The following is a 23,767-nucleotide window of genomic DNA, read 5'->3' on the forward strand; positions in this document are numbered from 1 at the left end:
CGCTGTAACTGAGAATCACAAAAACACCAGACCGCAAACATTTCCCAAAGAACTTCGGAGCACTTCAACTAGGGGGATTTCTTTTTGCCTTACATCAACAATGTGACTCAGTGTCGTCTTTCACCTTCGTATGACTTCATTGTTCCAGTATTTGCAAAGTGGCGTTGTGCAACTGCAGAGGCTGGCAAAAGCATTCGTATCCATTCAGCTTGTTCACATTTTCTCATCTTTCAAAAAAGAAACCTAAATAGAGAGCAATAGTATTTTGGGATAAACTTGCAAAGCAGTGAAGTGAAATGAAAAGGATATAAAATATGTACATAAAAACATTTATTCTCTTTCTTTTTATCCAGCCCTTGTACTCTGATACTGCTAAATACAATCCAGCTACCAACTTTACAGTCCAAACGTAGGATTACCGACACTGAATGCCACCATCAAAGATAATGGTGGCATTATCATACTGAAGGGACGCTCCGACTGGGCTTTAACAGAGAAGCTGGTCAGAGTTGACAGGAAAATGGATGATGTTAAATAAACAGAAAACCCAGAAGAAAACCTGTCAGAGGCTGGAAAAGAACAGAGTACAAAAGATGAACAATGCCTCAAACCACACAGGCAGAGCTACAGTGGAATGGTTTTAGAGCAAAGCATGTTTGGGTGTGGGAATGACCCAGTTAAAGTCCAGACTAACGTTTGACTACAAATCCTGCGCAAGAACTGAAAATCACTGTCCATTCAACCCAATTGAGCTTGAGATATTTTGCAATGAAGAATGGGCAAAAATTTTAGTCTCTCTTCCAAATCTCTTAGAAATATGCCTCAAAACACTTCCCTGCTATGTTCATACATATGTAGGCTGAACCGTTTAGATTTTTCATTCTAAGAAGAGAGATGGACAAAAAAAAAAAAACTTGCATCATTATCCGTCCACTTTACCCTGTGTTCACGTAAAACTTCAATAAAACACTGAGGTCATTTGTTCTCAAAATCTGAACAAGTTGAAAAGTATGGTATCTTTGTCTCTTTCTAATTCAAATATATGGTATTGTAATTTGTTTATGAAGTAATACTTTAGTGTAAAATGCATACTGAAAATGTAAAACAATTTAAAAACAAAGCCAAGAGCAAATTAATACATGACATGTGCTCTGATGCGTTTTTTTTTTCTGTCCCTAGCTGCACCGCAAGCAATGAATAAGGAACACAGGAGAAAGCCAAGTGAGGAAGACGCCAGATAACCTCCTTTGTTCCTCTGCGTGCCTTTGTGTCTGTTGATCTTCATTGCTCCGCTCCATTGTCCAAACCTGGGAACTCTTTACTACAGCAGCACACACTTTATACAATTCTTTTTAGGGGCTGGAAACAACACCACCCTCGCAGCTTCCTCAAACACCTCCCTCATGTTTTCCTGCTGCAGAGCGGAACACTCCATGTACTTAGCGGCCCCGATCTGCTCGGCCAGGACGTCCCCCTGCTGATGGGTGGTGGGCGCCAAACCCTGCTCCTTTAGCTTCTTCACCGTTTCTTCGTCGCCTCTCAGGTCCGACTTGGTGCCAAGCAATAGGACTGGCACTTTGGGGCAAAGCTGAGACAGTTCGGGTTTCCACTTGAGCGTGACGTTGGCGTAAGAGGAAGGGCTGCCGATAGAGAAGCAGACTATGAAAACATCTGCCTGAGCATAGACGAAGGGACGCAGCCGCTCATCACGGCCTGCCGTGTCCCACAGAGTGAGGGTCACTGCGTGCCCGTCGACGCTTATGTCGCCGGTGTAATTGTCAAACAGTGCAGAAAGGTATCTATTCTTAAAAACACTGGTCGAGTAAGTGACGAGGAGGAAGGTCTTACCCACTCCCCCATCACCCACCATCACACACTTGACGGTCTGCATTCTCCTTACTGGGACTGCAGCACCTAACGGCAAAAAGGTATAATGACAAACAATAAATAGCAGCACTTACCAGTCATAGCTCTTCATATTTACTTAAGTTACTAACAAACTAACAGACTTAATATACAATCATTTAGAAGCTGGAATGCTAGAGTTTAACTATATGGAACTGTTTTGTGAAGAGTTAATTGACTATAAATCACACTTTCTACTGTTTACTTCTCAATAACACATTTAAAAGCTTATACCTAAAAGTTCCATATCTGACCCAACAACACTTAGACATTAGTGCCAAGCTGCTATTCTTCTCCAAAAAGTCTAAAATACAAACATTGCCATTAACAATAAAATTTAGAAGGACTTCTTTGACTTACCAGCTTTTGACTCTCGACCCTTCTCGCCTGATAATTCCAGCTTCATCAGGAGAGCTGCCCATTATGTGTTAGCAACGAGCAGGAAGTAATGCAAGAAGCTACTTGCAAGCGGTGTGCTAATCCCAGAATGTCCTTCACGACGCAACCGAGATGTGTTGAAATCACTTTTCTCAAAAGCAGTACTGCCCTATCAACGCTAGGGGCGTCAGTGTGCTCCTAAATCTCAAACAGAAAAACTCAACAGATTTTCTACAAGTTGTTAAATTAAGTGGGAAATAATATTTCTCTTGACAACACACTTGTATATCCACATTAAAATGACTGTTAAATATGATTGTATTTAAATGTTTTTCAATGTAATTATGCTGCTACTTATAAAACAGAGTTTTTTTTTTTTTTTTTTACATTTCTAAAGCTGCCAACATGCTGCTGCTGTGTGTGTGGGATATTTACACACAAAATTCATCCTGCCTCGTATCAACCATGCGGGCAAGTGACGGTGGAATGGTGTATAGAAAATGTTCTTTCCACATTCTGGGCCCTCCAACTAAGCATTGCAAAAACACTACAGCCTGTCTATAGTCACCATTCCTTTGTGACTATCAACCATGCTGTAAACATATTCTGATAGCTGCCAAAAGCAGGGTAATGCACAAAGCTTAAATAACAGAAAACTATTTTCTTAAACACGACAATGAGCTCGCTGTGCTCCACTGGCCTCCACAGTCATCAGATCCACAGACAATATAGCACCTTGTAGTTGAATGAGCGAGTCACTGCATGGATATGCAGACAACAAATCTGCTGCAGCTGCATGGTGCTGTTGTCATCTAAACATGGACCAAAGCCACGTCTCTGGCACCAGCATATGCCATGAAGGACTAATGCAGCTCTGAAAGCAAAACAGGGTCCAACTTGGCAAGACTTTTTCTCTTCACTGTTTTTAGACAGGCTCCCCAGGATGAACCTGAGTCTGCTACTTGTAAGATTTTTTATTTATTTATTTTTTTTAACAAGTAGGAGACACAGCCTGACTTCTGGCTGTACAGGGAGGCCCTGGATGTGCTGCTTGACCCTCTTCTCTAGGAACAAAAACTGCAGAACAAAGGACTTTATGTGTTTTGTTCTCCGGCTGACAAAAAGCACATTTTGTCCCCTGGTGCTGGAGAATCTGTGAGAGAGACGCGTCTTCCCCGCAGGCTAATTTTCTTTTGAACCGTAGACACAAGTATCGTTCGTGCGACGTTTCGCTGGGATAAAAACTTGGAGGACTGAAGAAGAGGACAGAGCAGAACTAAGTTCGGTAGAACCCTAATTCTCCTCTGCTTGAGGTCAAAGAGTAACGCTGTACAAAAGCCTAAACATGTAAAAGGATGTTAGACATGTTATACGTGTCAATATGCGCTCAAAGAAACAGAGCGATTGCTATAGACATGAAGCCATATCGTATATTTACTATTACAACTTTAAACGAAAGTCTTATTTGTAAAGAGTTTCCGTTTCTTTGAGTGCATCGAAGGCCACAAGATTCAAAGTTAGAGCTAAGTGGAGGTAAAAACCTTGGCTGAGCAACATTCTCTAAGCTTTACTCTAACGTATAATTATTCACACAGACGCGTTCTGCGCTTATTCACAATCTCCTCCAGGGTTCTGCTGCGAAGCCTTGGATTTTAACACAAACATATTTTAATAATTCATCATAAAACTGAGGAGCTGCTCTACAAAAATGACCTCGCCTCCTGACGCTACACCATTAAAAACATTAGGCCTGCGTGTCACACGAGAATCTGAAAGCTAATTTAAGATGGAGAGAAGTGAGACAAAAGCCAAGGCCAGAAGTAAGCCGTTGACTCACGCAGACGGCGGCAATCTGCCCAGCACTGTTATTAAAGCCAATATCAAGTAATTAAAATAAGTTATGCGCACACACGCAGAAATGCTTGCTTATGTGGGACATTTTATGATTTATGTGATCCCAGTTAAGGGGGGGCTGATTGATGTCAAGCTGCTGCCAATGACAGCAACGCTCCAAGGTTCTGGGTGAGATGTGAGAGACGAGCGTCACTGTGTGAATCTGCAGAAACCAGAGCTTTTAGGATTAACACTTGAAAGTAAGTTCAAAGAGTGATTCCTTTGCATTATCACAAGTTGATGGGTTTTTCGCTCCTTCAGGTCTAGCTCTTTATTTTCCTTTAAAAGCAAGAGGATATTGAATTATAGTGATCACAGGAGCAAACTTTTTTTTAATTCTTATTTCATTCAGACACTCACACAGATCCATCCTTTGGTTGGATATTCTCCCACAATCTGGATTTTAAGTGAATGACCAAAACTACGTTCCATATCTTCAGATAAAAACAATTGACGTGTGAGCATCATCACAACATCCAAAGAAAGGATTGTTAAAGCATTGCCCTGAAGCACAAATGAAGAGTTCCTTCCCCTAAAGTAGAAACACAGGGATTCACCACGTCAATTAAAGTGGCAGAACAGGTTGTTACTCGGCACATTCAGTGGGCAGAACAACAGATAGTAAGCGCACACAACTCTCCAGCAGCTGGCTCCGGTTTGACTGTCAGTGTTGTGTTAATCCACTTGTACTCAGACGGCTAGTCTGAGTTTAGCTCTCTCAAAGCTGCGTTTCTGTTCTTTGTGGTTTCAAGTTTCTGTAGCTCATATGACAGCGGTGCGGTTAGCTGAGTAAGGAAGGGAACTAGCATAAGTCTCATCCTGTATGGGGAAGGGGATGTTATGTTGTGTTCCATTCATGTTAATACTGCTTTCTTATTTAGCAGCATAAAACTTTTGGTGATGTAGCGGAATGTCAAGGCTTGGTCTTTAAGTCCTGCTGACGTGACAGGTGGAAATTAACGAGAACTGCTGATCTTTTTAATGCCAGAAAAATTATTCCACTGGGACTCACGTACAACGAGTATGAAGCGTAACTTGTTTGACAACTTCACACAGCAGAGAAAGTTGTTTTGTTTTGTGTGTGTGTGTGGTTTTTTTTTTGAACAAATATTTGCATGGAAGCTTTCAAGTGGAAAACCTTTGACGCCGCCTAAAAATGAAATATTGTAATCTGTCTACCATTGTTTATTGCACTGAGTGTCAGTTCTTTTAATTTTTTACCATTTTGAAGAACATAAACCTCAACATAATTATTGGACTTTGACGCGACTAACCAATAAAAAACAGAACTCCTGAATGGAGAGTGTCTGTGAATTGATGTTTTTTTTGTTTTTTTTCCCCCCATCTTGCCACAGGTTCTCAGTTGGATTTAGGTTTGAATTTTGGCCAGCCACTCTAACACACCAATATACTTTGATCTATTGTGTTTGTAGTTATGACCCTGCTGGGAGTTGAACCTCTGCCCCAATCTGAACCATTCTGTCATAGCTCTGGCCCTAGCCTGTGACATGTTTGCTTTCAGGATTTCCATTTTAAGCTCAGTTCATCTTCACATCAACTTTATCCCTGCCGAAGAAGAACATCCCCACAACATGACACTGCTGCCACCCAGTTTTACTGTTGGAATGGTATTTAGGAGTTTAATGTAAGGGGGGCTGATTGTACGGGCACACCACACTTTTCAGTTTTTACTCATGAAAGATTTTTGAAAATGTTGCTCTCTCGTCTTCATAATTAAGTGTTACCTGTGTTAATCTACTCCATAAAATCCCAATGAAACACTTTAATGTCTGTGGCTAAAAGGTGGAACTGTTTCAGGTGTTTCAATGGGAACTGCAGCTATGATGCTGCTCGGTAAAGCAGTAGACGTTTCCACAATTCGTACTTTACCGACTTCTCTAAACGATGGATTTCCCACTAAAACAAGACGACACATTTTACAAGCCGTGAACATGCTGTCAGCGCTGCCTTCGCTTTGCAGCTTTCAGAGACAGACCGCAAGAGGAAATGCGTTCTGAATATCGCGACGGTGATGTTGTAATGAGTCCTTGACTGAGTTCAACACATCTGTCATCTGTCAGAGCCGCCACCCCCAAAAAGGTCAAAGAAACATTTCCATGTAAGCTGCGACAGGCGGACTCTTTAAGGCCCCTGATTTTTTTTCCTCTATACAGTACAGTATACTGTGTACAGTAGATAGAAATTTGCTTTAAAATGTGCATAAAAATCACACACAAAAAAAAAAAATTTACTCAGTATTATCTTAACTTTAGCCTGAGACTGTTTCCATCTTATGTTCAGATGTGGTAACTGAAACCGCAAATATAACATGAACATGTATGCGCGCTATAGGAACATAATGTGGTTTAAAGAGCTAAAAATATGGATAGCTGGGCGTCATTGTGACTAAGCCTTGCTCTGCGCCTCAGCAGGAGTAGCCTACTCTATTATTTCCTCACTGCTATCAGTCAGAGGAAAGTTAGCTGTACTTGACAACAGGCAAGGAACAGAGAGAGGAAGGAGGATTCGGAAACAAAGAAAGCTGTGCTGGTTTTAGGCACCATTTTATTAGGCATAATTTAAAATCATCTCACTGTTAGTTCATTTATACAAATATGTTTTTGTTATTTATAAAACAATTACAGATCTCTACAAATCAAGTTCCCAGTGTAAAAGCGTAGTACCACGCACACGGCAGCATATTGCTCCAGGACACAGATACAGACAGCCCACAGGTGTATGTTCCACTTTAACAGCACTATCCGAGTAAATTGGGGACATGATTAAAGAAAAACAAAAGGTTTCCCACAGATAGTTTAAAATATTGTGCACACACACACAGCCCTTGTCAGACGCTTATGGGAAATTTCATGCATCTTTTAGTAGATCTAAAAACGCATCAATGTTGTCGCACAAAACCTCATGCATTTTATTGCTCTTCATTTATTCTAGACTCTGCACAAGCCACAATCTAGGTTAAAGTATTGAATACCCCAGATGGCAGTGTAAATAAAAATAAGCATAAGGGTTGCTATTATTGCTGCTAGCTGTAAGCACAAAGAGCTATAAAACAATACTTTAGAAAAATATATAAAAATATTCTACTGTGATGCAGCAACACAGACGCAGCTCTCGTTAACTACGAGCGCAAGTTGCACTTGCGCTTTGCCCTCACTGCACCATGCGAGGCAAGGATGTAAACCACAATCTGTTAAGAGTTGAGAACCCCGTTTCACAAATGCACACAAGTCTTGCTGTGCATGAAGACAGCTTAGCACCTGTCTTACCAAACAAAAAAAAAAAATGCAATGCTGCAAGGAAAGTCATTACTGGAAGGAACTGAGGCACAAATATGCTTACAAAAATAAATCTGAGATTTTTGGGTTTGTGCCAAAACGTTTCTGGTAGTACTTTTAGCAGTAAAATGCGAGCCTTTGGGGCTAGACAAAGATTTAATGGTCTTTGGTTTAGATAAGGCACCCGATCAACATTGTACAGTGGGGTTACAAAGCTACAATTTAAGTTAAAAGTTAAACCATAAAATACAGGATAACATGAATATCGCCTGATGTGAACCAGTGAGACTTATTATGGCATTACATGTTGCAATGAGTGGATTACACAGTGGTCGTTCTCCGTTGACCCTAGACAATCGTGGTTGAAAAGGGAAGCATTATGGTGCTCTAGTTTATCATATGTGATTAAAAAAAAAAATAGCGCACAGACAATTTACTGATCAAATAAACATGAGCTATTACAAGAAAAAATATATTCAACTTTGGCAATAACTGCACATGTAAGTTAAAAACATTTCAGGATTAAGAAAAAAAAAAATCATTTACAGAGTAAATTCACAACTAATACACTCTCCTGAACCTCACCTCATGAAAGAGGAACTCTTAAGTTTGTTTCTAATGGCACTCAAAGTAAGCCTGAGAAATTCAGATGTAAGACAGAAGAAAGCTAAACTGCAGTCTGGCTTCCTGACTACGTTGACTTGAGGAATCCTGCACCAGAATGTAATCGTTTGGTAAAATTACGACATTCGCTCCTCTATTAGGAAAGCGGGCAGCTCTTAATGGGTCCAGCTTATCTGCAAAGAGCCATTAGCTCCGACTCACAGGGAAGCAAGAGAGCACAGCAAGAGGCGGGAAGTGCAACTTGCTAGACAACTCCGACATACTAGAATGAGCCGAAGAGGAACTGCTGGGATTTGAACCATTAATATGTGCATTTGGCTAAGAGGCGACGGCATTTGTCCAGGAGTCACAACACCTTGTCTGGATTCAAGCCAACTGAAATTAAAAACACTTCAAGATTCAAGATCAGGTTGTTGACCTCAAACTTGGCAGTTCATTATACATCAATGGGCAACTCAAAGGATCTTGATGGCAACTGTGCTTGAGACTCAATGAGATGCAACTTAGGTGAGAATATGAGGTAGTCACTAGTTCTCCACCTGAACAAACACAAATCTGCTTCCTCCAGTCAAACAGGGAATGGTTGGTTGATTAGGAAGTTTTGGCTTGTGGCAACCATGATAATCATTTTTTTCTTTTTTAAACAGAGAATCTATGAATCTAGAAGGTGTAAAAATTAAAAGGTGTAAATAAAAAGTTAAAATTATAAGGTCTGTTGCCTTCATTTTGAAACAGTCACTTTGGGGATGCAGGCAACTCGGTGAGGTCCTCCAGGAGATGAGTAAGGAAAATTGACAGAGGTGGGTTGGAAGCAACTAGATGGCATCCTTTGTTCTACAGCCTCTCTTTTGCATCCGTGGATCTCCATCATCCCTCTCCATAGTCCAAATCTGGGAACCATTCATTACAACAGAACGCACTTTTTGTGATTCTTCTTCGTGACTGGGTACAAAACTGCCCTCACGGCTTCCGCAAACACCTCCTTGACATTATCTTGCTGCAGCGCGGAGCACTCCATGTACTTGACCGCTCCGATCTGCTTGGCCAACGCGTTGCCCTGCTGGTTGGTGGTAGGGGCCAGACCCTGCTCCTTTAGCTTCTTCACAGTTTCGTTGTCGCCTCTTAGGTCTTTCTTGGTGCCCACCAGCAAGATGGGAACGTTGGGGCAGTGGTGGGACACTTCCGGATGCCACTTGTGCCTGACGTTTGCGTGGGAGGAAGGGCTGCCGATGGAGAAGCAGATTATAAAAACGTTGGTCTGCGGATAGGAGAGAGTGCGCAGACGATCGTACTCCTCCTGGCCCGCCGTGTCCCACAGGTTGAGGCTGACATTGCGGCCATCCACACTCATCTGAGCGCTGTAATTGTCAAACACCGTGGGAATGTATTCTTCTGGGAAGGCATTGGTGGTATAAGAGATAAGTAGGCACGTTTTACCCACTGCCCCATCACCCACCACCACACATTTAATGGTCTGCATCCTGCCAACGACCACTGGGGCTGCAGCACCTAGCAAAAGAAAAGAAAATAAACACCTAAACATTTACAAATAACACTAAAAAGCTGCGATGTTGATCAATTTCTTCGTCAAAACATGATGATCTTACGGTGTCAAAGGAGGAACAAAACGACAAATTTACCAGTTTGAAAACCTGTGACAATACATCCCAGAAATAAGTAGTTTTACACTGAGCTTAGCAGCTGAGCTAACTGCAGCTACCGTTAGCTTTTTGGCGTAGCTTTAATTATCGTTAACCAGACAGATGTGCCTTATTTCTAGTTGTTTAATATCTAATGCAGTAGAGAAAACTGTACTTAATCAGTCGGTAATAAAGAAACCGGCAGCTACACGCACCTTTGTCTACTTCTTAATATTTTCATTTACAACACTAGGCGTTCCCCCTGTGACTAGAATCAAGCTAAGGAACTAGCTCGTTTGTTGCTAACGGACTAGCTAATTAGCAAACAAGCTCAGCATTAATTTCAAAACACTTTATAAAAGGCTGATTTCTGCGAGCTTACTTGTCTAACAGTTACCCAAAAATATATTTTATTCTAATCTGTACCTCAAACGTAATCATTTGCTGTGAAAAGTGAAATATGGATAAGTTTGTGACTTACCGCCACTTAGCTTTCGATCTTTTCTTGCCTGGTATAGTCAATCACAGCCGCATCCGGGGAGTTGCCCATTACGTAAAATCGACGTAGGTAGCGTAGGCTGGTAAATGTAGTTTCACTTTCGTGATAGCCGTTTTCTTCCTCCAGATGGCGACGTTAGTTTTTTTTTTTTTTTTTTTTTTTTAATTTATTTATTTGATCGATTTTCAAACTTGTTTTATCAGAACTTTAGGGATTGTGAAATCCATAGAAATGCTTAAAATATGAAACATATAAATCTGAAACTTCAGTTTCCTGCACATATTCAGAATTTTTTTTTATGTAAGAAAATATAATTTATCAATGAGAAAAATAATATAAAACAACTTTATTTACAGACTGTGCAAACGTTAAAACTACTCTTTTATGCTTGTTTGTATTTTGTGGGTTAAATTTGGTCAAATTACATCGACAAACTTTAGTCTATTTCATTAAGATTTTACATGATATAGCTACTAGCACAAATGATTGCTTAATTGCAAAAGGAGCATTATATGTGCCTTTTAACGTTCTTTTACAAATTAAAAACTGAAAGTGAAATTATCTCAGTATAAATGCAGTTTATTTTATGATGGTTTCAGAAGTTTGTTAGAGAATATTAGTACTCAGAGTTGATGGTAAGCTGGTTTGAGTTAAATACATGGCAATATTGGAAGACAACTTGTTAAAGGCTGCAAAAGTATTGAAATGGAATGAAGGTTCATCTCTCAGCAGGATAACATCCCAAAAATATTAAAACACAACCACAATATAATAGTTCAGATTACAGCATCAGCTTACTTTGGAATGTACTACATTAAAATTGAGTTTTCTCAAAATTCATGATTATGAAAATGTGTCTGGTATGCGATTAGAACCATTGACTTCTTCCCTTGCTTATTTCACACAATTTCATTTCACATGCATGCTAGTCCCTTAAAGAGGTCAAATAAAGTCATGTAACTAGCTTTGCGAATATTTCAAGACAAACTTTAAAGGTTATACATGGTATTATTGCACTTATTGTCTTGAGCAACCTATTCTTGTCAATGAAGGCACTGTGTTACAGCCTGCTTTAGACCACACAAACAAAGGAGGCCTTTGAAAAAACCTGTTCCCAGTGTGGTGGAGTTCATCCCGTCAAACCCAGTCTGAAAACCTTAACATCACTTCATCAGCCCTATTTTGACATAATCTCTTTCACCTGTCACATTGAAGCAGAACTAACTAACTCTATAAAGGGATCTGTTTTCTGTTTTAGGTGTTTTGTCCTGGAAATGCTGGTGATGATGTCATCTCAAAGCACCGCAGCAGGTTAAAAGGCCAACTGCTGACCAACAAGTGCAGACTCCAGATCACAAAGAGGCACCGGTTTATTGCCTTTCCCAAGAAGTTTTGGCGTCACTGCAGGCTATAAAAAGAGAATTCCCACTGGGACCCTATGCCCACAGTCACCCTCCACCCCAGGCCTCGCACAACCCTCCAATTCTGCCAGGAGATTCCACAAGACAAGTATAGCATTTCCATGGCAACAGTCACTAAAAGAATCGGGGGTGACTGTGTCAAGAGACGCAGCAAGAGGCAGTTTTAAACAAGAGGGAGGGGGGGGAGGAAATGAAGGTCACAAGAGGGGTTGTAATTGTGGATGAATGGAGAGTAAAAGTTTTCAATGCAAGCACAAACATAACCAGGCCTCGACATAGAATTAAACTTTTTCATATTTTGACATTTTTCAACCAAAAAATATTTGATCAGAACTTTATAAGGAAACCATAAGAAGTCAAGTTTGCAAATCGTCATGAAGAATAAAGAGGATGGAGAAGACATATGGAAAAGGTGCTCCAATCAGATGAAACCAAACTTGAACTTTTGGACTTAATTAAAATTATCATATTTGTGGGGAAAACTAACACTGGACATCAACTTGAACACACCTCGATCACTGAGAAAACACAGCGGAAATATCTTTTCCTCAGCATGCAACACAGTCACAAACATTGAAAGACGGAGGGCACTATGCTCAAGACATTACTGGAAGACAATCTGTTAGGAGACTCAAAAAAGTTCTCCAAAAACACGTTTGATTGCACCCAAAAGAGGTTCTACAACATTTGGAGTCCAGCGAGGCTAAGCCTCTATAACTCCATTTGTTAAATACATTGATAAATCTGGTTGTATTGGGACAAAATGTGGAAAAAACACTGCGCATATTATACAAGAGTCTTTCAAAAACTGAAGACACTTCATTTCACAACAATGTCTTTATTATTTCTTTGACTTTTTATTTTTTTACAAATACATATCTCAGAGTGAATAATTATACTCAATAAAGTTATAGATTTTTATATAAAATAAAAATACAGTAACCATCTCTTTAGGCCTCTTTTCAGTTTTGTAAAGTGCAGCTGTTTCTTGAGGCCAGTTGGCAACAAAATTAACTGTTCAATATAGTACCAGGTTCAAGTTCAAAACACTGATTACTCAGGCACAGGCCACAGTGTGCATAACATTTGGATTACTTTCTTGAAAACTGCTTTTCTACCCCAGAATATCAATTAAAATAACGTCCTAAAGTGAAATGTTCCTCTAAGTGTTAAGGCTGTTCTACTGGAAGAGGTCTTCTATTGCTGTCCTATTGCCTGCAAAGGACATAAACAGGTGTCAAAAGAGGTAGATTGTAGAAAATGCACTACCCTGCTAATGTGTAAAAGACAAGATATAAAGTATTTCAAAAGCTCTCAGTGGCAAATCAAACATATAAACCAGACACTCAGACAAAATATTTTACTTAAGATTAATTCAAATCAACTCAATGTTTAGTTAGAACTGAAAAATACCTAGAAATTCATACAGACATGGAAAATTTCACATCATCTCCACAAGGGCTGAGCTGTAGCAGCCCGGGGCATTTTGAGACCAGGTATCCGGGAAGCAGCTGGAGTTTTAGGGTTAGCAGGTGAGTTGGCGGCACAGGTTGTTGTCTTGGCTGATTTACTGCGGGCAGCTGAAATGACAGCTGTGCGTATGTTCTTGGCAGTGGCCGAGGATGGGCTGCTAGCCGTCCGCGACTGCGATGGCAGTTGACACTCAGAGTTCGGAGCAACACGTTTGGACACACGGGTGGGAGCTCCTCTGATAAAGGTAGACTGAGTGCTGCCACAGACCTTCTCTTGTGGAGTTCTGTCTGAAGACCTCCGAGTCAAAGCGGACTTCTCCGTAATCTGTGACTCGTTTGTGATTCTCTCCTGTGTGCTTGTACTTCGCTTCGCTTCCGCCTGAGCTGTAGTTGGTCGAACAGAAGATGACGAGCGGACTGAAGCGCTGCGGGGAATGGACAGACGTGCAGGAAGCGGTGGGTTAGCGGGTGCTGGAGCTCCGTTGGAAGGCTCGGTTTTGGAGTGCACTCGGGGTAAGCCTGAGCTGTTGGAAGGGAGTGTCCTTGACACAAACCCCCTCTTTGTCCCAATACCACTACGCATCAGGGTCTTCACAGTTCTAGCATCTTCTTTTGATGCAATAGACACTGGAGCAATCCCCACGTGCAAGTTGACATCCCTCTCCTTCCTCCACTTTGAGCAAAGACTTGGTGAAGGTCGTGGAAGTGGAGAGGTTGGGGGAGTTAGTGTCTCATATGAACGCAGACCTTTAACCAGAGTATGGCACTCCAGTGTTTCACCGACACGTGGGAATGACCTGGCAGTCTCTTTATCTGCAGTTGGCAAATCAGAGGCCTCCTCTGGCTGTGAATGACCAAACTCTGGCAGACTGGAGGGCATCCAGTCCTCCTTCACTGCGGTTAAAACCCCTTCAGTTAAACTTGCATCGGGTACAGATGTTGTGGCACTTATTTTAACTGTTGGACTGTACTTTGTCTGTGGCTGGAATGATACTTCCTCTGCGGATGATTGTAATTTGGTCCCAGTCTTTGTATTTCTGTCAGAAAGTGTTCCACAGCCGTTATTGGACTCATGAACTGAAGAGCTTCCAGATTTACTCTGAGTGGAACAATTACTATTGGTCGCCCTACGTCTGTAAGCAGAGGTCTGGCTTTTCACACGTTGGGCTGATGTATTGGTACTTACAGCAGCAGACTCTATGCTAGAACTGTTCAAAGTCATGTTTTCAGGAGAAAAGTCTGCCTTTTCTTTGTGTCCTGTTGTTTTCAGTTGGTCATGTGGAGAGTAAGGAATGCTCTCAGGCCCATACTGCTTCATAGTGAAGCTTTTTCCATGTTGAGAAGAACTAAATACTGCAACATGGGAGTCTTTTACTGCTTCCATTCTCTGTTTCGACGTTCTGATCCCTCTTTCCAGAACAGACTCTTGGTCAAAGGGGGAACATCCGCCATCGGTCTCTGGTGAACTGCAAAGTATAGCACTGGTTTCGTGGTCCGAGGAACTGTTTGAGTGATAACCAGTGGATGTCGGACTACTGCCCAAGACCGGAAAGCTCTTGAGAATAGACGAACTGTTGAGATGGGTGTCATTTTGCATGTGGTGCATGAATCTACGAGAATCAGCGGTTCTAAGACTACGGCGATTCCAGGTATAGTTCAGGTTCTTCTCTAAAAGTCTCTCCAGTTCATCCTGGTTTTCTTGACAGTGAGGCTCTCTGGCAAGACTCAGCCCAAGGTCCAGCCCTGTACAAACGGCAAGAGACCGACGCTTCTCCACAATCTCTCGTTGACGTTCTAGACGTTTCTGCTCCTTGAGGTCCCGTTCCTCATTTTCCTGTTTAGAAATGGAAGAAAAATGAATATCGGTCATCATAAAGTGATCAATGGAGCAGTTAGGTTTTTTTGTGACCTTCCAAGGCATCTCACCTGAACGGCTCTTTGGAACCGATGGCAAAACAAATGGAAAACCTTGCACGCCTCCTCTAGCTTGAAAGTGCTGTCATCTTCACAGAAAAACTCCATCAATGCTTGACTCGACATCCTCATACCCTCTACCTCGTCATCGGCCTCTTTCAGTCGCTCGTCAGCCCTCTGAACACAGACGACACACATTTTCAGACACAGATTGTCATTCGTATTGATCTTCATTTCAAACCAGATGTCAAACCAGTGACGTATACCTCCAGAAAGGATTGTGTCTGTTGCTTAATCTCTGTCTCATTCTCTACATTTGTCTTCAGTTCAGCCACTCTGCTTTTTAACTTTGCCAGGTCATCTAGCACAGCTTCTTCACACAACCTGCAGAGATAAACAATAAGCACTGTTGTAACTCTTGTATGTCTAAAAAAAAAAAAAAAAGACTGCATGTCTAAAATGGAAAGAAAAGAGATAAAACTGAGTTTAAAAAAAATGTGTGTGCAAAATCCAAAGTGGAAATGCAGACATGGCTTCAAACCTTCATTAGATAAATACACGGTTCTGAAAAGCTCATTAGCTCAGATGTTGGCTCGGAGTAGCAGATTTGTCTTAACCCACTTTCACTCTAGCAACTAACTGCAGCTGCAGAGCGAGGGAGTGATTAAAGAATGCAGTGGATTGCAATGTGTTAGCAGACTACAAGGATATATTGTTGTTTCTGAGTGGCCTTTGTTATGTTCCCTCAGAACTAATCATCGCAGAATCCAGGATTCAACAGAATCCAAGGTTTGGGAAGAGACTGACCTGGAGGCAGAGCCAACGTGGCCTAGTTGGCTGGGAAAAGAAAGTAAACTCTGGTCTTTTTTCACAGCTTCCTGTGGAGACGAAAACAATTGATTATCTTCTCCATTGTCTGAAAGGATACAATACGCAAGTTGCAAAAAAGATGACAATGAATGCACTCTGTGGAGCTTTTGGTTTCAAGAGAACAATTTGGCATTGTTTTGTACTTTGCTGCCTGAAATAATTTCTTATTACAAGAGCTCTTCAACCTTTTTATTATATTTAGTTTTTCAAATGTGAAAAAGCGAAAAGTGTAGGCCCAATGACCTGCAGGAGGCATCAATTTTTCAAGCATGTAGAGTACAAATGATGACAAGTTGTTAGTCTCGACTGTTTCATTGTGATTTTCAACAAACGACAGTCAGATAGAAACTGGCCCTCAACAAACCTATGGAAACATTTTTTTTTTTTTTTTTTTTTTTTAGAATGCAGCAAAAGTCCTGAGGTTGGGATTCAAAATTCACATCATGTCACTGAAAAATGTTTCTTCCAGTAAATCCACCCCCCAAACTGAACGAGCCTAATTTATAAAAGCCAATTCAAACAACAGCTAATGTCAACAGGTTTGAGTAATGACCACTATCGCTGACCTCTGACCTGCATTTTCGCAGGAATTGTACACATGTGTTTCAGGAAGATCTATAAACACCAGCTGGATACATTAAAAGACCAAAGGATGTTTATAAACAAAGTTGCAAACTGTGTTTACAAATTCAAGTTAAAGCAGTCAGTGACTATCAAAGCAGGTATTATGTGCCATTGTACTCTTATGACTATATTAAAACAAAACAAAAAACAAAAAAAAACAAGATGATGACAGACAAAGACCCCATGGTAATCCGGGAAGATGTACACCCTGTCCAGGTGCACCTTTGACAGGCTATTAGTCCAGCACTGAGCTACTGTCAACACTAAGTCATACAGGACAGGCAACCATGTACAAATGCGCTCACAAGTAAGTGCAACTTAGACTGGTCAGCACACCAGCACGTGCTTTTGTAAGCTTGAATGTCGCTTTTTACTGGGAGGAAACCTCCACATATGTTGGGAGAACATGCAAACTCCTCCCTTAAGTAACCCTGGTCTGTATTCAAATTGCTGTTTTCAGGCAACAGTGCTACCAACTCTACCTACTGGTGAAACAAGCATCTCCCCTCCCAACTTTATCATACAATTCAGAACATTACCATAGCAACGAAATGCAGCAAATTCATCCCTGGCTTGTTGGCTTTGGTGTCTGCCAATTTGAGAAGTGATGAAATTCGAAAACCAGCCGCATTCCCCGAATATCCACCCTGAAAAGAAACGCAGACAACTTTAAGCAACGGATGTAAACCTCAAATGCAAACCGCAATCAATCAACAGCTGAAGCACAAGCCGAAAATAGCTGATCTCGCATTTTCAGAACCATTCAATAACTCAACGACTGACTGGCTGGCTACTCACAGCATTCATGTAGTTCCCCGCTTTCAGCACCAGACGGAGGATGGAGTGCAATTCGGGACAGCTCAGCAGTTCTAGGAGTGTAAATAAAATCAATATTGTGCCTCAGGGCTTAAGCAATGACAATTAATGTGTATCCAGCTGACATCAAGGCCATGAAACATGTCAGCAACTTTTATGCCCCCCAAAAATAGCAGTGCATGCAGATTTCTAGTTAGCCTGAATGCTAAATAGCTTATCTCACTTCCACCGTGGCGCCTGACAACCACTCAAGCCTAAACACAAGAATTTTAGCAGGCCTATACAGTCCCAAGTCTTAATGGTGGTGGAGTACACAACTCCCTGCTGTTACTTTACCTCTTGCCGCCTCCCTCAGACATCTGGCTGCCACACACAGAGAGGTCAGAGCGGGGTCAAACTCTTGCTGTAGGATCATGGCATCCAGACGGAGCCGAAAACTGGTGAAAGAAAGACGAGTAAGACGGATCGATCAGCAAGAAGGGTTGACTGATGAGACAAAAAGGCACTCGAGATCATTCTTCTGTTCAACAAACATGACAGGGTTGAGTAAAGAAGGCTGGGGCAGAGTGAAAAAGCAACAAAAATGTTTTGGGATGGCTGTACATCTGTATGTTTTGTTGGGGGGGGGTGTACCTGGGAACTTCCACTAAAAGCAACATGAAAAGATCAGGCTCTCCGAGACAGCTCTGTTCTCCACAGAACCTCCTAAGGCGACATTCCTGAAAGAAAGAAAGAAAAAAGATATATGCTTGTTAAGATTCAGGTCCAATACATTTCAGCAGGATCCTCGTCTGGAAACAGACCACATCATACAAACTGGTGTAATGGCAAACTTTTGATCATCCTAACTAAAGCCAGATGAGTGAAGGGGAGCAGGGTGGGGGACGGTGAAGAGGAAGCAGACTGTCAGTCGTTGTATTTGCACGCTAGATTAAACCCTTTACCTCCTCGCTGTCAGGAAGCAGTTTGGAGAGCTCTGCAAGCTTCTCTGCTCCGTAACGATCTCCAACACCGTGCCTGATATCTTCAATGATCTCCTTAGCCGGCCTGTGAAAAGAAATGCACCAGCTCATTTCGCATTGCCAGCTTAAGACAAACAGAAAACTGGACGTGTGCTGCATATGACGAAAAGTCTGACGCAGCAATAATAAAAGAGAGTGCCTAGAAGACAAACAAAAGGCAGACATGCTCAGGAGACAACCGAGGACTTTGGTGTGTCATGAGGAGGGACTGAAACCGAGACAGCCGTTTAACCTCTGCCTTACTTTCTCGGATCGAGACCAGGATTTACTATTCCAGTAATTTTTCATTATTTTCCCCGTCCTGCTACATCCCCCCCACCAATGATCACGCTACAGAGAGTAATTCTCATCAACCAGTTCATCTTATCCTCATCTAAAACTGTCAAATAATCAATTTTTTTTGGAGGAACGTTCTTACTGAATTGCTAATCTGCTGGAAACAAAACCCAGAATGCAATGACGCACATAAAACCCAAAAACTAAATGATATTTAAGTCTCTATAAGACAAAGAAAACACCAAACCAGATTTTGTTTAAACTGCAATTGGGCTAACAAAACTTTTACTGTGTCACTCTTTGTGACAGGCGCCAAACAAGACAAATACTTGAGTCTTTTCACAAAAAAAGGGCTTTTTCATGCAAGTCCCAACAAATCTAGTTTAGAAAAGAAAGCATCCCCAGTTGAGAATCTCATGGTGGCATGGCAGCATTGAAACTTGGCACTTTCCATGACTCTGTGAGCAAGCATTGCATAATTGTCAACACAATAGTTCAGGGAGCCCTAGAGGTTAGTGTATTTAAGCTCACCTAAATGGTTATGAAACAACTCCTTCCATCATAATAGGTGCAGCTCTAAACCACACAAAGAAGGTTTTAGGGGATAGCTGATGAAGACAACCCACTGGTGGATTCTCAGTCAGCAGGGGGGCGGGAGGGCAGATTTGAGATGAGCCATTCTTTACGGGCATCAGCAGGTGTCACCTCGGTCTCTTAAAGAGCTACTTACTCATAGGCCTCCTTAAAACTCCAGCTGCTTAGGGTGCTCAATCCCTGGCAATACACCAGACATCCCCTTCACTGATGGGGTTTTACACCTCTAACACCCGTTAACGCCTGACATATGGCTGCTTTCCGCAGTTCAAGTCAAGTACTAATCCCTTGGCTCCATTTGGAAACATTGGTGTTCCCTCTTTTTCTGAACCCACTTTTAGTTTAGGTTAATTTGGTCAAATGCAGGGGGGACAGCCTTAGTGTAAAAGCTAAGATGCAAGGCACTTTCTTTACGTATGCTTGTGTAAGCATACGTAAGGTTCACAAAATACTTTTTCTGCATTAGCTTCTTCTGTGCACATATTGAAATATACCAGGTCAAACAAATGTCTAAGTCAGACAAAGATTAGCAGTCAAGTAGTCTGATGGTTCTTTGGTGCCTGAAAACCTGGACAACTTCTTGATATCCAGAGACAAGTTGGTGATCTTAAGCTTGAGTGCAGCGGGATTATGTCACAGTACACTGATCCAAAGTACACAACGGTTCCACTGCCGAGTGGCACAAAAATAAAAAATAAAAAAATAAAAAAAGCATCCAAAAGACAGGATTTGGAATGGCCTAGTCAAAATCCAGACTTAAACCCAGTTGAGATGCTGCAACATGATTGTAAACAGGCTTGCAAACTGTTCAAATAACACAATTCTGCAAAGAAAAGTGGCCCAAAATTTCTTCCCAGCATTGCATAAGGCCCACTGACCGCAACCGCAAACACTCGGTAGCCGTCGTTACCGCCAAAGGTGGAACAAGTTTATGAATTATTTTTTCACACTGGTGCAAGTTGGTTTAGGCTTCTTTCAGTTTTTAATAAACACGTATTTCAAAATTTCATTTTACGTTTATTCTGGTTGCCTATCATATTAAAATAGATATTATGAGCTGAAACATTTAAGTCTGACAAAAAAGAAAAAAAAAAAAAACATTTGTAGTACTGCAAAAACATTTTCCTCAACTTAAAGTCCAGTTCCAATGATCAGTAAGTCAAAACCTGCATAATATATCAGATGCATTAATACTATTACTGTATAGAAGTTCCCACAGAACTTTCTGGACTGCAATTAAGATTATAATTTAAGAAACAGCGTCTGTGCCTGTAGTATAGTTACAGCAACGCCTGTTTGATTGCAGCATAAAATGTTCATTAAGTTATTAAGAAATCATAGCTACATTGATTTTTTTATGCTGAAGCAGAAGAAGCAAATTTTAACAAAACCTTGTTGCTGAGACGGATGCAATAAATCTCATTATATCAGGTGTATGTTTGCTATCAACCCCATGAACACAACTGTCATGCACCACTGATAAAGTTCCAGTGACAGAAAGAAAGCAGCAGTAAATCTTCAGCTTTGATCAGTTATAAACTTCAAATCTATAAAGGAGTTACGAATCTTACATTTTGAATTGCCGCAGAAATATTCCTATGTTCATGCTGCGCTTGGAATCCAGTAAGAAAATCTGTAAAGAAGCATAGAACACACATATACCCACTTAAGACCAAGAACACCAAGCAAAAATTGCCAAAAGGTCTGTTGCCATTTAAACGGTCTGACCTCTCCCAGGCTATCCTGTGGGGATCTGCACCGCAGCAGCGCCGAACGTCGCCTCAGTGTCACGGTTCTGTCCCTTGGGGTGCTGTCCTTCTGCCCAAACAACTCGTCCAGAGAATGGAGGTCAATCGGAAACTCGTCCTCGTCGGGGGCCGCGCCACTCCACACGCTCTTCCTGCCTTCCACCTTCTCTTTGGGGATACGCTCCCAGTTCAGCTTCCTCAGCCGACTCTGACGTACAGTATCTGCCCGGCTAAAAGGTGAGGAGGATGCAGACGGTGGTGGGGGAGGAGGTGGTGGAGGAGGAGGAGGAGGTGGAGGAGGTGGTCCTTGAGGGGCAGCCAGCACCTGACGTGACTCCATGGCTGTCGCTACCACGGCATCGGCAGTGGGCTTAGTTCCATGAAGGGCATGAGATTCCTTGACGGCCACAGTCAGGTTGATGTGCATAGAGGCTGTCTGGTAGTTAGAGGACGGGGTTACCACAGGTGAGCAGGCTTTGCAGCCTTGCTCAAGAGAAAGTCGTTTTGCTCTCGGTCCAAGTTCAATCCATAAAGTCTAGGACACAAAAACAGATTCAAAACTGGAATTATAAATCAAGAAATCAAGACCAGCTGAAATGCTGACGACTTGCATGAAATGTGGGTTCATTTATTATTATTTTTTCAACCTGCTTCTCGTGCAAAAGACTCCCCTGGTCTAAAAATCCAGCCGGTGACTCAACTTTCACTGGAAATATCAAAGTATTTTTACAAGAAAGTACATGGAAGGCAAGATGAGCTCTTCCCATATGTGGGTTGTTTGAACAGCTTGTCTCATCCTGTTCAGATTCACCTCATTGCATGTGCTCACACGCGCGCGCGCGCACACACACACACACACACACACACACACACACACACACACACACACACACACACACACACACAGGCACTCTTCCATCATAGATCTTCCTTTCTAATTATAAAACAACGAAACACCAAAGGCAAGCAAAGATGCAAAGCTAACCAACCAAACAAATGAAGGGTCAGCAGCAGCACGACAGAGCAACACTTTTCTTACCAACATCTGAAAGACATACACACTCTCGCACATCCAAGTTCTAGACTGGAACAGTGACACGTTTTTTTGTGTGTGTGTGTGCGTGTGTGTGTGTGCCTCCAGTAAAAATCGGATTAATTATGCATCTTTTGTCTCGGCGTTTGACATACAATCTCTTCATCTCTTGAGATATCTGCCATGAGTCATAGCTTTCGGAAAACTGCAGGCCAATCTGATGGCCAATCTGTTTCATGAAGATCCGCATGAGCACGCTGCAAAAGCCACAGCCAGTAATCTCAGTCATGATCGATTCCTGAGATCTGTATCTAGACACCATTTAATGGGACCTGCATCCTCATAGCTGAAGAATATCACGCGAGAAAATTCGTGTATTACTTTACATGTGCTTTTTTTTTTCTTAATGCGTTGCATGAGATAGAAAAAGAGTAAAACAGTCTAAAATAGTTTAAAATAAACTTTTTACACGTTGCCATTTGTTGTAAAGTAGTATTCCTCGAAATATTGCTTATTCCAGCACAATGTAAGATACCCAACAATATCTCAGCTTAGTTTTAAGTAAAAATAAAAATCACATTGTTTTGCTCATTTTCGTTTCTGCTTCAGAGCCAAGTCAGGTTGTTTGTTTGACTTACCTGATGGCCACAGAAGTGAGTCTAAAAGCCGACATAAAAACCCACGACCACCGATATCGGCTCCATTCACTTACGCTCACTTTGTCTGTAAATTCCTTTATTCCTAAAAATAAAAAAATAAAAAAAATAAAAAATAAACTTATTGCGTCCCGCTCGCTGCAATCTCTCGTCCTCCTCAACTTGTAGGGAAACTTCCACACTGCTCCATCGGGAGCGCGCAGGCGCGCACCCCCACATTCATATGCGCTTTTCTCCCGCATCCTCCCATTTTTCCCATGGGCGGACTGACGGTTGTCAGGTGGTATAAGGTCAGTCTTCAGCGTCTCGATATCCACGGGAATGTATGGGATATCTATAATGCAACGCGTGACTTTCTAAGTAATATTCAGCCAAGTACTGTGGCTACGACTTCTAAAACAATATACTTTTTTTTATATATAGTAATAAGAAATCATTTCCATGTTTTAAAGTCTAATGTAGTTGTTTGCAACGCGTGTCAGTCTAAAAATAAGACTACATGGAAATGACAGTCTTATCATTTCTGCCTTGGGAAAAGATTCACACCCTTAAACTTTTTTTCACATTGTGTCATTTTTTTTTTCAATCAAAATTTAAATGAAGTTTTAGCTAACAAAAGTAAAAAAAATATGAATTATAAAGTTTGAAATTTTTACAGCAATAAATCTGAAATGTGCTGTGCATTTCTGTTCAGCTTTTACTCTGACAAACTGTGTCAGGAGGAGTCACATAATTTGTATTTATAGTAAATGTATACATGAATTTCAGCTTTTTTTGAAGGCTTGAAAGATTTATCAGAGAAGATTAGTGTGTGGACTAAGAAGTGGAGATGTTTATAGCAGGTTTCCTGCAATAAAGGGCAATGCGTGATATCTTGTATCCTTTTTGTCTCACCTGTTGCTTTGAGTTCTGAGTTCATATAGTATACTACATAAATAAAGTTATTTGAATTGAATCGAATAAGATCTCAATAAAACTGAGGGTTGTAAAAAGCCTCCATAGGTATGATTTTTTAATTATTTTTTTGCAAGTCACTGTAAAGGATCCCTAGTGTCAAGAATTGTGCAGACAACATGATATGTCTCT

At 41.3% G+C, this 23,767-nt stretch overlaps 3 protein-coding genes across 4 annotated transcripts; all 3 read right to left on the reverse strand.

Moving 5' to 3' along the window:
- Nucleotides 1-315: 315 nt before the first annotated feature.
- LOC106965176 (rho-related GTP-binding protein RhoG-like) lies at nucleotides 316-2,409 on the reverse strand. The gene is made up of 2 exons (XM_015061103.1): nucleotides 2,266-2,409; nucleotides 316-1,914 (listed from the first exon to the last, which is right to left on the reverse strand). Exons 1-2 carry the CDS (start codon nucleotides 2,309-2,311, stop codon nucleotides 1,322-1,324), a joined length of 639 nt encoding a protein of 212 aa, XP_014916589.1. The 5' UTR covers nucleotides 2,312-2,409; the 3' UTR covers nucleotides 316-1,321.
- A 4,312-nt stretch (nucleotides 2,410-6,721) lies between these two features.
- LOC106965177 (rho-related GTP-binding protein RhoG-like) lies at nucleotides 6,722-10,323 on the reverse strand. Of its 2 annotated transcripts, none has more exons than XM_015061104.1 (2): nucleotides 10,218-10,323; nucleotides 6,722-9,605 (listed from the first exon to the last, which is right to left on the reverse strand). In XM_015061104.1, exon 2 carries the CDS (start codon nucleotides 9,574-9,576, stop codon nucleotides 9,001-9,003), a length of 576 nt encoding a protein of 191 aa, XP_014916590.1. In that variant the 5' UTR covers nucleotides 9,577-9,605; nucleotides 10,218-10,323; the 3' UTR covers nucleotides 6,722-9,000. The 2 variants fall into 2 exon arrangements, with proteins under 2 accessions (XP_014916590.1, XP_014916591.1); XM_015061105.1 differs by lacking the exon at nucleotides 10,218-10,323 and adding an exon at nucleotides 10,163-10,183.
- Nucleotides 10,324-12,478: 2,155 nt separating this feature from the next.
- Nucleotides 12,479-22,897, reverse strand: fhdc2 (FH2 domain containing 2). The gene is made up of 12 exons (XM_015061102.1): nucleotides 22,664-22,897; nucleotides 20,973-21,527; nucleotides 20,816-20,877; nucleotides 18,297-18,399; nucleotides 17,986-18,071; nucleotides 17,689-17,789; nucleotides 17,335-17,405; nucleotides 17,076-17,183; nucleotides 15,850-15,920; nucleotides 15,309-15,426; nucleotides 15,055-15,219; nucleotides 12,479-14,962 (listed from the first exon to the last, which is right to left on the reverse strand). The coding sequence occupies exons 2-12, from the start codon at nucleotides 21,417-21,419 to the stop codon at nucleotides 13,103-13,105; spliced, it is 3,192 nt and encodes a 1,063-aa protein (XP_014916588.1). The 5' UTR covers nucleotides 21,420-21,527; nucleotides 22,664-22,897; the 3' UTR covers nucleotides 12,479-13,102.
- Nucleotides 22,898-23,767: the final 870 nt, after the last annotated feature.

Source organism: Poecilia latipinna, unplaced genomic scaffold (genome assembly GCF_001443285.1).
Source record: "Poecilia latipinna isolate Pla-1442-1.1 unplaced genomic scaffold, P_latipinna-1.0 Scaffold1777, whole genome shotgun sequence".
In the NCBI taxonomy this organism is placed as follows: Eukaryota; Metazoa; Chordata; class Actinopteri; order Cyprinodontiformes; family Poeciliidae; genus Poecilia; species Poecilia latipinna.